Genomic DNA, 15656 nt, shown 5'->3' with positions numbered 1-15656 from the left:
TTGTTAGCTAGAGAGTGGAGATTTGCCAGATGGATGCTAGGCAACGGCGTTCAAACCTTTTTTAATAGTTGTGTTTGAGTGCCTCAGTTGTCCACAGTGTGAAAAGATTTATCTCAAAATCATACAATCACTACTGGAGAGGGTTCAAATATGCAAAGATGCTGGAAAACTGAAGAATCTGCAGGACCTTAAAGATTTTTCTGAAGAACAGTTCTCAGTTTAACTGTTCAGAACAAACAAGGGACTCATGCACAACCATCACAAAACAGAGAGACAGTCATGGATCATCCAGGTAACCACACAGTTTTAAGAACCAATGGTTCCCAAACTTTTGAATGGGGTTATTTTAATAATTTTTTGTCTTGTGGACTAAATGTAAAGATCCTTTATGTACAATATCTTACTCAGGACTGTACTAAATAAAAAAAAACATGCATTTAGTATTATCTCTCTTATTTTTTTTGAAAATTATTCACATTTTCACATATTCGAGACCCACTGTATGTGGCTCTGTTCTGGTTTGCCGGTTGGTCACGAATTTCCACAAATTAAATAATATTTAGGCATTGTTTCTTTTCCTAAATCCTCACCATATAACCCGCTTATTTCACAGGTTTGTTTTATTGTCATTCACTTTTTATCCCTGTTTTCCCATCTCTTACTGTGGTAAACATCCGGGAAGGGAAATGAAAGATTTCATGCCATGAATTTAGAATTTGTCCTATTTATTAATCTGTTCCCCCATTTTAGTTAAATCATGGGTTAAGGAAAAAAATAAATTAAAGCTGCAAGCAGCGATGAAAGGGCCCTCGCACGCGGGCTCACCACCACCCGGTGCCCATAGGAGGAACAGTGAACGTTGGTCCATATACTTATAAAATAGTAAATATTTGTGCCAAATTTCCTGCTGCCAACAGGTGCCTTATGATTACAACTGAATATCGGCATGTTAAGTTCAAGTTCAAGTCTGCTTTATTGTCAGTTTCCACATGTACAGTACATACATACAGAGAATCGAAATTGCGTTACTCTCAGACCCCGTGCATACAGATAACATTAACATTAAAGCCTAAAAAAGGAGGTATCCGGATAGATCAAATATAAAATGTAGATACAACTATACAATAAGGGAATGTAAAAAAAGGCGTATAATAAAATTAAAAATAAAGTTAAATAAAGCAGCGCAAGGCAAATGACAGATATAGTGCAAATCAATGAAGTGAACAACAGTGCAGATAAAAGATTTTTAGTGCAAAAAAAAATCCCTTATTAAAAATATCTTATTAAGTCTGATTAAAGTGACAAGTGACAAAGGGCTCAAGAGCAGTTATTTTATTTAACTGACTGATGAGGTAGTGGAATGACGTCAGTTCCACGCTGAATGAGGTAGTGAGCAGACCAATGCTGCACAAAGTGACTAGTGCATGCCATCATATAATTAGTGTGTGTGTGTGTGGACGGGGTTCATATTTCAGTGGTGCCTGGGGCAGAAGAGGGGAGGGGGGGCAAGTTCAGGAGGGAGTTCAGCTTCCTGACAGCCTGGTGGATGAAGCTGTCCTTCAGTTTGCTGGTCCTGGCCTGGAGACTCCGCAGTCTCCTCCCTGATGGTAGTAGGCTGAAGAAGCTGTGTGATGGGTGAGTGGGATCACCTGTGATGCAGAGGGCTTTGCGGGTGAGACGTGTTCCATAAATGTCCTGGAGGGAGGGGAGAGAGACACCAATGATATTCTCAGCTGCTCTCACTATGCGTTGCAGAGTCTTTCGGCAGGACGTGTTGCAGGCGCCATACCACACAGTGATGCAGCTCGTCAGGATTCTCTCGATGGTGCCTCTGTAGAAGGTGTACATGATGGGGGGTGGGCCTCTGGCTCTCCTCAGTTTGCGGAGGAAGTAGAGACGCTGTTGTGATTTCTTGGCCAGTGCTGCTGTGTTTTCAGTCCAGGAGAGGTCCTCTGTGATGTGCACACCCAGGAACTTGGTGCTGCTCACTCTCTCCACAGTCGCACCGTTGATGGTCAGAGGAACGTGCTGAGTGTGTGCTCTCCTGAAGTCTACAACAATCTCCTTTGTCTTCTCCACGTTCAGAGAGAGATTGTTGTCACTGCACCACTTGGCTAGGCGGCTCACCTCACTTTTGTAGTTTGTCTCATCTTTGTTGCTAATGAGACCCACCACAGTCGTGTCATCTGCAAACTTAATAAAGACGTTGGAGTTGTGTAATGGTGTGCAGTCATGGGTCAGCAGAGTGAAGAGGAGGGGGCTCAGCACACATCCTTGGGGGGCCCCAGTGTTCATTGTGATGGTGCTGGATGTGTTGCTGCCGACCTGTACTGCCTGAGGTCTTCCAGTCAGAAAGTCCAACAGCCAGTTGCACAGCGAAGTGTTGAGCCCTAGCTGAATCAGTTTGTAAATGAGCTGTTGAGGGATGATTGTGTTGAATGCTGAACTGAAGTCTATGAACAGCATTCTGACATATAAGTCCTTTTTGTCCAGATGTCTGAGTACTGAGTGGAGGGTAGTGGCGATGGCATCATCGGTCGACCGGTTGGACCGATATGCAAACTGGAAGGGGTCCAGGGAGGGGGGGGGGGGCAGACTTGATGTGGTGCTTGACTAGCCGTTCAAAGCACTTCATGAGGATGGGAGTAAGTGCAACAGGACGGTAGTCATTGAAGCAGGATGGAGATGGCTTCTTCGGAACTGGAATGATGGTGGTAGTTTTAAAACATGTGGGAACAACAGCCTGACTCAGTGAGATGTTGAAAATGTCTGTGAAGACATCAGTGAGTTCTGCTGCACAGTCTTTCAGTACACGCCCAGGGATGTTGTCAGGACCCGGAGCTTTGCGTGCATTGATCCTGCTGAAGGATCTCCTCACGCTGTCTGAGGTCAGCATCATCACCTGGTCGCCGGGAGGAGGTGGAGTCTTCTGTGCAGTGGTGTTGTTTTGTTGCTCAAAGTGAGCGAACAAGGTGTTCAGCTCATTCGGCAGAGAGATGTTGTTGTCACAGGTTCGTGGTGGGGGCTTGTAGTCCGTAATGGTCTGTATCCCCTGCGACAGGCACCTATTGTCTCTGCTGTCGCTGAATTGATGAGCTATCCTCTTGGAGTGCTGTCTCTTAGCCTCTCTGATGCCACGGGACAGGTTGGCCCTAGCTGTCCTCAGGCCCACCTCATCTCCAGCTCTGAAGGCAGCATTCCGTGTCTTCAGGAGTCGACCTCCCGTGTCATCCATGGCTTCTGGTTGGCCCGGACAGTGATGGTTTTTGTGACCGTTACATCATCAATACACTTGTTGATGTAGGCAGTGACAGTCTCTGAGTACTCCTGGAGGTCAGTGGTGTTATTGCATGTGGCAGCCTGTTTAAACATGTCTCAGTCAGTTGTGTTGAAGCAGTCTTAAAGAACCTCTGATGATCCTTCTGGCCACACTTTAATCTGTTTGTAAACTGGTTTGGCGACTTTAATGAGTGGTCTGTATGCAGGCATTAGCATGACAGTGATGTGGTCTGAGGCTCCGAGGTGGGGGAGGGGGAGGGCTTTGTAAGTTCCTCTCTGTGTGGTGTAAACAAAGTCCAAAATATTATTACCTCGTGTTGGAAAGTTGATGTGTTGGTGTATTTTTGGAAACACACTCTTTAGGTCAGCATGGTTGAAATCCCCAGCTATGATGAGAAAAGCATCGGGGTGTGCTGTCTGCTGCTCACTGATGTGCTGGTACAGTTCATTTAGTGCATCGTTCCTGTTGCTGATGATGTTGAATGGGGGAATGTACACCGAAATGAGCAGTATAGCAGTATATTCCCTCGGCAGATAGAACGGCCGGCACTTAATAATCATAAACTCCACCAGGGGTGAGCAGTGTTTGCAGATCACAACAGTATCGCGGCACCACGCGTCATTGATGTAAACACAAAGCCCGCCACCGCGGGTTTTTCCTCCCGTGATGAGAGCTCTGTCCGCTCGATAGCACGTCAGCTGGTCGAGCTGAATAGCGCAGTCTGGAATGCTGTTGCTGATGCATGTTTCCGTGAACACAAAAAACACAACAGTCTCTTACAGTCCTTTGAGTTGAGCGTAGTAATCGAATGTAGTCCAGTTTGTTGTCCAACGAGCGTACGTTAGCCAGTACGATGGTGGGGATAGATGGCTTGTGTGGGTTAGCCATTAGCCTAGTCCGGATACCTCCGCGCTTACCCCTCTTCTGCTTCCTCTCACGCCACTTGTGGCGCCTCTGCTGTGGGCGAGATGCAGTAGTGGGGGTCGGTGATGGTGAAGGCCTCCGTAGCAGACCGAGATCCCGCAGCTGTTCGGCGTGCGCAGAGTTTAACTTTAAAAAACTCTCGACTGTATTTGTGCTTACAGGCAGGTAGACGCGACGACAACGTACAAAAACACTGCGACTCACAAGACAAAAAACACGAAAACACCGTTCTGTCGGGACAGAGAGAAGCCACTGCGTGTGGACGTGCCGCCATCTTGGTTATTTCTAATGTCTTCAGGCCAGGACTCTTACAAAACATGCAAAGTTTCGGGCAGATCAGACATCTCATGTTTAAGTTAGTATAAAATAAGTCATTTCCTGTTGCCAGCAGGTGGCGCTATAGTTATAGTTGAATTTTGGCCTTTAGTTGTGTTCAGGCCAGGACACTTATAAAACATGTGAAGTTTGGGTCAGACTGTGAATGCTGGGTATGCATGAGTTACAACAACTTCCTGTTTCATAGTATTAATAGCATCCTTTAGCACATAGCAAGTGTTGCTAGCATGTTTGAGAATATTTCTAGCATGATCAGCACACAATGGCATACTTTAATGTGTTGCAAATGGTGCATAAAAGTGTTAAACATGACACTTCCTGTCGCCAGCAGGTGGCGCTATGACTTTAAACGAATACAGGCATGTTGATGTATTTAGGACAGGACCCTTGTCAAACGTGTGAAGTTTGGGGAAGTTCGGACATGGCTTGCCTGAGTTACAGCAGCTTCCTTTTTCACTGCATTAGTAGCATGCTTTAGCCCTTAGCTAAGTGATGCTAGCATGTTTTAGTATGCTTCTAGAATGTTGCCAGCCTATTAAATACTTGTTGTTGCTTTTTATTATTTTGCAAGGAGTCCATAACAGTGTTAGACATGCCACTTCCTGTTGCCAGCAGGTGGCGCTATGACTAGAATTGAATACGGGCATGTTTATGTGTTCAGGACAGGACTCTTATCAAACTTGTTCAATCAGAATCAAAATCAGAATGAGCTTTATTGCCAGGTATGTTCACATATACGAGGAATTTGTTTTCGTGACAGAAGCTCCGCAGTGCAACATAATGACAGTGACAGAACAAAAAAACACAAAATGGAATAAAAAATGTTAAAAAATACAAATAGGTAGATAAGGAACGAAAATATACAAATTGACAATATATGGAAGTTATATTACAATGAGCATTATGTATGTACAGGTATATTATGTGCAAAAAATATAAGTGTACGCTAAGTATGTGTGTTAGATAAATAAAAAATAAAAAAGTGTATGTATATATAAATATAAATAGTGTAGTGTGTTCCACAGTTTTTTTCAATTGTTCATTAGATGGATTGCCTGAGGGAAGAAACTGTTCCTGTGCCTGGTCGTTCTCGTGCTTAGAGCTCTGTAGCGTCGACCAGATGGCAACAGTTCAAAGAGGTAGTGTGCTGGATGTGAGGGGTCCAGAGTGATTTTGCCAGCCCTTTTGCTCAGTCTGGATAAGTACAGTTCTTGAATAGACGGAAGGGTTGAACCGATGATTTGCTCAGCAGTCCGGACTACCCTCTGTAGTCTTCTGAGGTCAGATTTAGAAGCTGAGCTGAACCAGACAGTTACTGAAGTGCAGAGGATGGATTCGATGATGGTGGAGTAGAACTGTTTCAGCAGCTCCTGTGGCAGGTTAAACTTCCTCAGCTGGCGAAGGAAGTACAACCTCTGCTGGGCCTTTTTCACAATGGAGTCAATGTGATTGTCCCACTTCAGGTCCTGAGAGATGGTGGTTCCACAGTGCTGTTCATGATGGTGAGTGGGGGGAGTGCAGGGGGGTTTCTCCTGAAGTCCACGATCATCTCCACTGTTTTGAGTGTGTTAAGCTCCAGGTTGTTGAGAGTGCACCAGACAGCCAGCTCTTTAACCTCCTGTCTGTAAGCAGACTCATCACCGTCCTGAATGAGGCCGATGAGTGTGGTGTTGTCTGCAAACTTCAGGAGCTTGACAGAGGGTTCCTTAGATGTGCAATCATTGGCAAAATCAGTTTGCCACACCCACTTCTGAAACCTATATCAGATGTAAATTTTCGCCAGTCCTGATGTGTGAGCAAAGTTTCGTGATTTTTGGGGAAGATTGGACACTGTATGCCTGAATTACAGTAACTTCACAATTCACTGCAGTAATATGATGCTTTAGCATTTAGCTAAGTGTTGCTAACATGTTTTAGTATGTTTCGAGCATGCTGCCATTGCATTTATCACTTAATGGCACTTTTTAATATGTTGCTAGGAGTCCATAACAGTGTTAAACATGCCACTTCCTGTTGCCATTAGGTGGCGCTATGACTAAAATCGAATACGGACATGTTGATGTGTTCAGGACAGGACTCTTATCAAACTTGTTCAATTTGGGGCAAATTGGACACTGTATGCCTGAGTTACAGCAACTTCCTTATTCAATGCAATAGTTGCATGCTTTAACACTTAGCTAAGTGTTGCTAGCATGTTTTATTATGCTTCTAGGATTTTGCCAGCCTATTTAACACTTTTTGACACTTTTTAATTTGTCCCTAGGAGTTCATAACAGTGTTAACCTTGTCACTTCCTGTTACCAGCAGGTGGCGCTATGACTATAACTGAATTTGGTTATGGGTGTTTGTTCGGAACAAAACACCTATCACACGTGTGAAGTTTGGGGAAGATCGGACATTGCTTGCCTGAGTTACAGCAACTTCCTTTTTCACTACATTAGTAGCATGCTTTAACACTTAGCTAAGTGTTGCTAGCATGTATTATCATGTATCTAGCATGATGCCAGCTTATTTAACACTTGTTGACACTTTTTAATATGTTCCTAGGAGTCCATAAGAGTGTTAACCATGTAACGTCCTGTTACCAGCAGGTGGCGCTATGACTATAACTGAATTTGGTCATGAGTGTTTGTTCAGGACAGAACACCTATCACACGTGTGAAGTTTGGGGAAGATCGGAAATTGCTTGCCTGAGTTACAGCAACTTCCCGTTTCATGGCAAAACATCAAACTTTGTCAGGCCGCCAGGGACACACCCCTTGATGAAAACTCAAAACCTTCGCAATTTAACATCACAAAGGTCTTATGATGACCCTCACTAAATTTGAAGACAATCCGATTAAAACTGTAGGAGGAGTTTGTCAAAGTACGAGGCATGGAAATGGCAAAAACTGCACAAAAATTGTACAGGAAATTCAAAATAACTTACTTCCTGTTGGGTTTTGGATTTTGTACCAAGATACTTTTTTGTAGATAATGGTGTGTTACATGTGTGTACCGATTTTCACACTCCGTTGAAATATAACAGGTGGCGCTATCGAGCCATTTTGCCACACCCACTTCTGAAACCTATATCAGATATAAATTTTCGCCAGTCCTGATGTGTGTGCAAAGTTTCGTGATTTTTGGAGCATGTTTAAGCCCTCAAAAATGCGATTCATTTTGGAGAAGAAGAAGAAGAAGAAGAATAAACGGAGCAATTCCAATAGGGTCCTCGCACTGCAGTGCTCGGGCCCTAATGAAACATGGACAGTGGCCACAAATGAATAAGTCGTAGGAATTGATTAATAAAATATTTCTATTTAAATGTACTTTTAAAATTGAAATCACATTGAAAGCTTAATTTGTACATTATGAATGAACTATTATGAATGTATTTATATACTGTCACCCTCACTCACAGCCCCTCTCACGTTTTACACATGAGCCGCACACAGCCCAAAATGAAATGGCTTAGTTGACCATCGATAGCTTTAATTGATTGCATCTCTTATCGACAATTAATTGATCATTGAGAGAGAGAGAGAAATGGCAACTAGCTGAAATAAAATATGTTTAAGGATTTTATTTTATTTAAATTTGTTTTTAATGGTTTTAGTTTTTAGTTAATGATAATAACCCTGGCTGTGCTTGTATAAGTCATAGACAGACACGGCTGTTGCGATCTCACAGAAGGTGTCCGAGCTTGTTTTGGCTGGAAATACAGGGAGGGTAAGACAGAGGGTCAGTGCAGATGTAATTATGGAATGGATGGGTGGGGGCAGAAGTCAAGAAGAAGTCCATTGCTCAGCAGAATCATGGCAAACAGCTCACTTGTCTTTCTGTGAACTCTTTCCTCTGCCTGTTTCCCATCCCCCTCAAAACTTGCTGGTGTAAAACGTATGAAAGAAAATGTGTACTGTTTGCTGAAAACCATATTCTGCTAATAAAGCTGCAAGGCTTTTTCTAACATATTTTAAAATTTTTATTGTGGGATCTAGGCTACCTGAAATAATTTCCAAAGTTACACCTCCAAGCTTCTTAGGCGGTTGTTTAGGGTCAGTGACATAGAGCGTGTGTGCATGTGCGTGTGTGCGCACGTGAATGCATGCTTGATGAAAGTGGATTTAAAAAGTCAAATGCATATTAAAACTGGTAAGTTTATTTTACGGACCAATTCTCACTATTAACTAGTTGCTTATCAGCATGCATATTACTGGCGTATTGGCTGTTTATTAGTACTTATAAAGCACATATTAATGCCTTATTCTACATGACCATATTTTCGATCCCTTAATCCACCCCATACTTAAACTCAACTGCCTTACTAACTATTAAAAAGCAACAAATTAGTAGTTTATTGATGCAAAAGTCATAGTTAATCCTCAAACTAATGTGTGTCCAAAACATTAAATGCATATGAAACACAATGCATGCATAGACTACACTTTTGGGAAATAGTAGCATGATGTTAAACTATAAGCTATTTTTTTTTTTCATCATCATGGCCATCCTTATCTGTCACTGACATCTTAATTAGGTTAAAACGGGCACGATTTTTTAGATTATAAAATAAGAAAAATTGTTGTGTTTGTTTCGTCAGTCTGTCGGCTCTGTGTCTTGGCAGTGAGATGTATTCAGCGTTAATGAGGATAAGTTGTTTATTCAGGAGAGCTGGATGTGAGAATGACACTGTCAAGACAAGCGTGAGGTTTGACAGGAGCTGATCTTCGACATGGGTGGGTGTATGCTTGTAGCTAGAGCTTGATATTTTGTCTTTATTTTTCATCTTTATTATGACGTATTTGTGTATGTTTACTCTGAAATGACTTTTATATACAGACAATTGAAAAACTTAGGGGCAGTTTTCACACATGATCATATTTAATTATTGCATAGATTTATATCACCCACAACCCCCAACCAAAACCTGTCATGCATGTGACGGTTAAAGAATACCGTCGTTGTCAGGATGTGAATAAAGGTGCCTATATTTCTGCAGGGACACGCAGTCATGCATGTTACCCATCAGTTGCGTGTCCGTGTTGATTAAAAAGACGCCCATAAATAAAGCTGCTGTTTCCTCTCAAACATAACATGCTCAGACATTGGGATGACAGCTGAGTAATTACCTCATGCTTACATGACAGCGTCGAGCACATGATGGCATGGATGGAGAAATTCTCTATGGCTTTATTAGGTTGTTATGGCTTACGCCTGGCAGGCTGTCATCTGTGAACTGTGTCTGCTGGCTGTGTTACTGTGTCATTGTGTCCGTCGAGTCATTTATTGTTTGGTCCCAGTTTTACTGAAGAGAATATAATGATGCTTTAATCATCTGTGATAGATGAATGGGGTGAATGGCATTAGGGTGGTGATTTGCTGTACTGTTTTTTTGTCTTTAACAGAGAATGTACATCGCCACATGCAGCAGTATGAGGTGGAGTATTTGCAGTTTGCCTTCCGCTGGATGAACAACCTGTTAATGAGAGAACTTCCTCTGCGCTGCACCATTCGCCTCTGGGACACTTATCAGGTAAAAGAGACTCAACAGTCTCTGATGTGGTCAGATAAATATATGCAGCTGTTTTTCAAAAATTATCATCATTTACTCACTCTTAGCCACTTTTTACCTTTAGAATTAAAATAAAATAAAATGTGCTCCTGGATCACAAAACCAGTCATAAGGATCAATTTCTTGAAATTTAGATGTATACATCATCTGAAAGAATAAATGAGCTTTCCATTGCTGTATGGTTTGTTAGGATAGGACAATATTTGGTTTGAGATACAACTATTTGAAAATCTGAAATCTGAGGATGCAAAAAAAAAAAAATCTAAATACTGAGAAAATCACCTTTAAAGTTGTCCAAAAGAAGTTCTCAGCAATGCATATTATTATTATATAAAAAATTAGATTTTGATATATTTACGGTAGGAAATTGACAAAATATCTTCATGGAACATGATCTTTTCTAAATATCTTTATGATTTTTTTTTTTTTTTTTTTTTTTTTTTTTTTTTTTGCATAAAAGAAAAATCTACAATTTTGACCCATACAAGGTTTTTTTTTTTGGCTATTGTTAAAAAAATACCCCAGCGACTTAAGACTTTTTAAGACTTAAGACAGTTTTTCTTTTCTTTTTTCTTTTCTTTTTTTCTATTAGACAGAAACAGGATTCCATAGATGTTTGGCAAAATCCTGTGTAATTGTTTTTTCATTTATGCAGCATAAAAGTAGATTTTTTGTAAGGGTTCTCTGATCACGATCGGCCGATCATTAATGCGCATCTCGTCAGTAAAGCCGGTTCTCTAATCAGTGGTAAATTCCCTCAGGTGCGTGATTTCACATAGAGCAGCTGTTACTACACAGAGCCGTTGTTAACTGAGAAGATGCGCAAATCCACGTTCATTTTCAGCGTTTATTTGCGCATCTTTTCAGTTAACAACGGCTCTGTGTAGTAACAGCTGCTCTATGTGAATCGTTATCGGAGCAACCCTAATTTTTTACACTCCTCTTTTTCCTGGCTATGAGAGGGTGGTGACCAGGGTAAACTTTTTTTTCAAAAAAGACTACTCATGGGTTTTCTTAATAAGTATCTGAAGCCCTGTATAATTATGATGTTTTAGGGCATGCGTGGGTGGGACCGAATTTTTTTTTTTTTTTTTTTTTTGTGATACAGCTAGACTGAGTGCAACAGAATGGAACATAATTCTGTGGTCTCGAAATGTGCTTGCTTTTATTCCTCTGTAATGCTTTTAATCATCAAATGATGCAACAGTTTTGGCTGGAACACTCAAAGAACAGTGTAGCACATTAAACTTGATGAACACGGGAAGAAGGAGGCGGGAACCGGCGGACAATCAAATAGAAACTTTAATTACAAAATAAAGACAAAACAGCACGTCAGCCCCTCACGGACAATAAAAACCAGATACAAAATAAAGTCCAGGCCTGGTCCTCTCTCGTCTGTCACTGTCGTCGCTCCGGTTTATATCCCTCCATCTCCTCCGTGGGACTCGAGACGGGTGGGTCGAGCAGGTGTCGCTCATTTCCAATCACTCCACCGGCTTCGCTCCTGTTCCCACGTCTCTCGGCCCCGCCCCACTCGTCACAAACAGAAAAAATACTTTACACATTATACACAATGTCTTTCTGAAGGTGTGTTGTTGTAGTGACGGTCCCAAAACTAAGAAATTATTTAAAGAATTAACATTCTGAGAAGGTTTTGCTGTCTACAAACTGAAGCACTGTAAGCTGACCTCTTTTAAATGAGTTTATAAATGAATCAATAATAAACAGATATGTAATAAACTAGGTATTCAGATGCAGGCTTTGTGAAATATATCAACTTTTTTTACTTAACAAATTCAATTGAATCGAAATTTTGTATGACACAGTATCAATGATTTTCAGTTACAACGTAATAACAATTTAAACTTTGGACTATTCTTCACACAATGCTGTTGCAGGACATCTGAAGATTTAGTTGTAGATCAGTGATTCCCAAAAGTTGCAGACCAGGGGTTCTCAGTCAGGGGGCCAGGGCCTGGGGCCAACTAAGGGGAAATATTAAAATAAATTAAATGCTAAATCTAAATGCTAAAAAACATGTTAACTGAAATTATATGTATTTTTGTTGTGCTTATTGAAGAACAGTTCTCGGAAGCTTTAAAATCACAAAATGAGTTGTGGTTATTTAATTTAATAAAGTAGTACTCACAGTTTCTGATCATAAACAAAGTCTTTGATCATCTTTGAATATTGTGGTATGTTTAGGATACTTTTTGTGTGGCTATTTTGGAACATTAAAGTTAAATCCTCATTTACATTCATTATATTGAAAAGAGCAGCCAGGATTTATTTTATATAGTAAATAATTACACAATAAATGACAGCAGAACTTTCTACCTGGTCTTATATAAGACACAATAATAATAATAATAATACAGTGACAGCAAGAGAATATTTGACAGTAAGAATTAAAGATCATTTCAAAACATCTACCATAGTATGCTACAACTGAAGAGCTGACATTTCTGAAGACAGTTGCTTCACATTTAGGTTTTTTTTTTGTTTGGTGTAGATGGCTCGATTTTTAACACCAAGCCATGAAAAGACCCGGAGCATGAAAGAGGATGAATCTTAGCCCAGCCAGGAACCTCAGAGGTGTTACTGACATCTAACCCAACATTTATGGAAAAGTCTGTTCTGTTCTTTATGGTGTCCGGTACAACAGGCTGGCATTTGAGTGAATGCAACATTTCTGACGTTGCTGTACACTCAGCTCAAGATAGTGTGATAATTATCCTTAATTCTTACTTATTCCTTAGAAGAAATTTTGAATTGATCGATGCCCACTGTATTAAATGTCAGTTTCCTTCCATCTCTACAGTACAGATGAAATGCTTTCAACAGTCTCTTTATTCTACTTGACTGATTTGTATTTTACACAGATTGTAACCATTGCCGATAGAAAGTTCACGTGCTTTGTTTGCCTATTCGTTACTCACTGGGGATGTGTCATTGGATTCTTTCTGACAACACCAGCCTAGTCACTGGTGCATGTTGATGAAAACACTGGTGCACCTCAGAAACACTCTCTTGTTAGGCCAGTCACAAGTCAGTAACACTGGGACATTATTGATAGTTTGATTGAAATATATATACATTTGTCTTCATCTTGAACTAAAGTAATTAGAGTATAATTTTTTATGGTAATCATCATATAGTGTGTGTGTGTGTGTGTGTGTGTGTGTGTGTGTGTGTATATATATATATATATATATATATATATATATATAGTGACGTTTCAGCGATTGGAAAGTTATTCTTATTCTCTGTTTTACCAAGTGCTCGATTTTGAACCCTAGTGTGAATTCCTCAACAGAGGCCAGGAATAGATTGTAATTCATCCAATTCATTTTTAATGCATTACCAAATAGTCTGAAAATGAGTGCTCGCACTCTCTCCCTCCCTCGCCGACTCTGACAATCTGTGTCATACTAACTCACCTTAAAGATATTGATGGCCCGAATTAGCCAAGTCTGAATGATGAATATTTCATGGGCTTTTGAAAACAGAACAAGTAGCTTATCTCTCATGGAGATGGTTTCTGTGCCATTCATAGTGCATTTAGAGTTTTTCTTGATCTGTACTGCGTTGTTGTTGTCACACTTCAGCTTTACACACTGACTCTTGTTCTTCAGAGTACCCTTAACAATATATATATGTGTGTGTATATATATATATATATATATACCCTTAAAAAAAATATATATGTATGTATATATATATATATATATATATATATATATATATATATATATATATACAGTTGTGTTCAAAATTATTCAACCCCCTATAGACTGCAGTACTTTACAAATACAAGCTTTTCTGAAGATCCAGGATATAATAAAACTTGCATCTATAACAGTTCACTGGCATATTAAAAGTGATATTGTCAATATATAATGTAATATATTTGAGTTATAAGATTTTTTAATAATACTGCTATGTCATAATTATTCAACCCCTATTCAACATCGCTGTTTTTAAATCACTTATTTGCATGGTGGGGAATAAAACCATCTCAAAACACAATTAAGCCTTTAGAAACTCTATTAAAAACAGAATTAGCTTGAGCTGTTACACATACAGTTTGGCCCATGCATGTATTGAAGTTGAGTAGCAAAAATGTCAACAGAGATCTCACAAAAGCTAAAGAGAATAAATATCGTAGTACTTTAGAAAGGCTAAGGCTATATGAAGATTTCCAAGACATTGAAAGTTCCTAGAGACACAGCTCTCAGCCTTATTCCTTAGCTTAAAGTGTGTTTTACCAGAAAATCTTTGAGGTTGTGGAAGAAAAAGCACAATATCATAAAATGTTTAATCAGAGCAACTGAGAAAAAACCTGCAATGTACAGCCAAAGACTTGCAAGATGACCCGATGAAAGGAGGAAAACAATTTTCAATGCAGTGTGTAAGAAAAACACCAGACAAGTATGGCCTTCATGTTGAGACATCTTGATAAATACCACTCTTGATCAAGAAGAACAAAAAGCCAACTTGAACTTGATAAAATTCATTTGTGTGGACCTGTGGAGCTCTGGAGGAATGTTTTATGGAGTGATGTGACCAAACTGGAACTTTTTGGACCCATGGATCAGCGGTATGTCTGCTGCAAAAAAAGGCAAAGCTCATAAGCAGAAGAACACCATCTCCATCCTCAAACTTGGAGGTGGATCAGTCCTGTTATGGGGTTTCTTTACTGTAGAAGGAAGTGAAAATCATGACTGTATGAAGGACATCATGGATTCCTTAAAGTGTCAGGCCATTTTGACAAGAATTGTGATGCCTTTGGTGCAAAAACTGAAGCTGATGATCAATGGACTTTCCTGCAGGCCAGACATACCAAAGTACACATCCAAATCTACTACTGCTTGGTTCAGGGATCAGTCAAAGAATGTACTTGAGTGACCTGTTCAGTCTCCAGGCTTAATTCTCATTTCAAATATCTGGATGAATTTGAAGAAAGCAGTGGCAATGTGAAAACCAAAGATTATCAGTGATCTGAAAGCTTTTTCAGGTGTGGAATGGGCCAAAACTGTAGAAGAGAGGTGACAGAAGCTTCTAAACACTTACAGACAGCGTTTATAGGTAATTTTAAAGAATAAAAGATTCTGCACAAAGGGGGTTGAATAATTTTGAACATGAATGTTTAGAGCCAATTCGAATTTTATCATGATTCATCAATGTTCCATTCTCAGAATCACTCAAAAGTGTATTAACAAACTTTCTCTAATACTTTACTGATGCCTTTGTTAAATTGATTTCATAAAATGTTATCCTCCACAGCAAATTGTCTTGCAAGTCAAGGGGGTTGAATAATTTTGAACACAACTGTATGTATGTATATATATATATATATATATATATATATTTTTTTTTTTTTTTTTTTTTTTTTTTTTTGATAGAAAAAAAGAAGAGCAATTATTTAAAATACAAATCTTTTCTCACAATATACACTACAGTTAAAAAGTTTGGGGTCAGTACATTTTTATTCTTTGTTTTTTTTTTTTTGTTTTTTAAATGAACTTTTATTCAGCAAAGATATGTAAAATTGTTAAGAAG

The 15656-nt window shown here is 39.7% G+C and overlaps 1 protein-coding gene across 2 annotated transcripts in view; it reads left to right on the top strand.

Moving 5' to 3' along the window:
* LOC132099091 (TBC1 domain family member 22A-like) overlaps positions 1-15656 on the top strand; it is a 166780-nt gene that overhangs the window by 111169 nt on the left and 39955 nt on the right. For both annotated transcript variants that reach the window (XM_059505537.1, XM_059505536.1), the window contains exon 11: positions 9928-10055. In XM_059505537.1, the coding sequence (XP_059361520.1) occupies positions 9928-10055 (128 nt within the window). The remainder of the gene's footprint in view (positions 1-9927; positions 10056-15656) is intronic.

The sequence above is a fragment of the Carassius carassius genome, chromosome 22 (assembly GCF_963082965.1).
Source record: "Carassius carassius chromosome 22, fCarCar2.1, whole genome shotgun sequence".
In the NCBI taxonomy this organism is placed as follows: Eukaryota; Metazoa; Chordata; class Actinopteri; order Cypriniformes; family Cyprinidae; genus Carassius; species Carassius carassius.
This window is presented reverse-complemented; position numbering and strand designations above follow the sequence as displayed.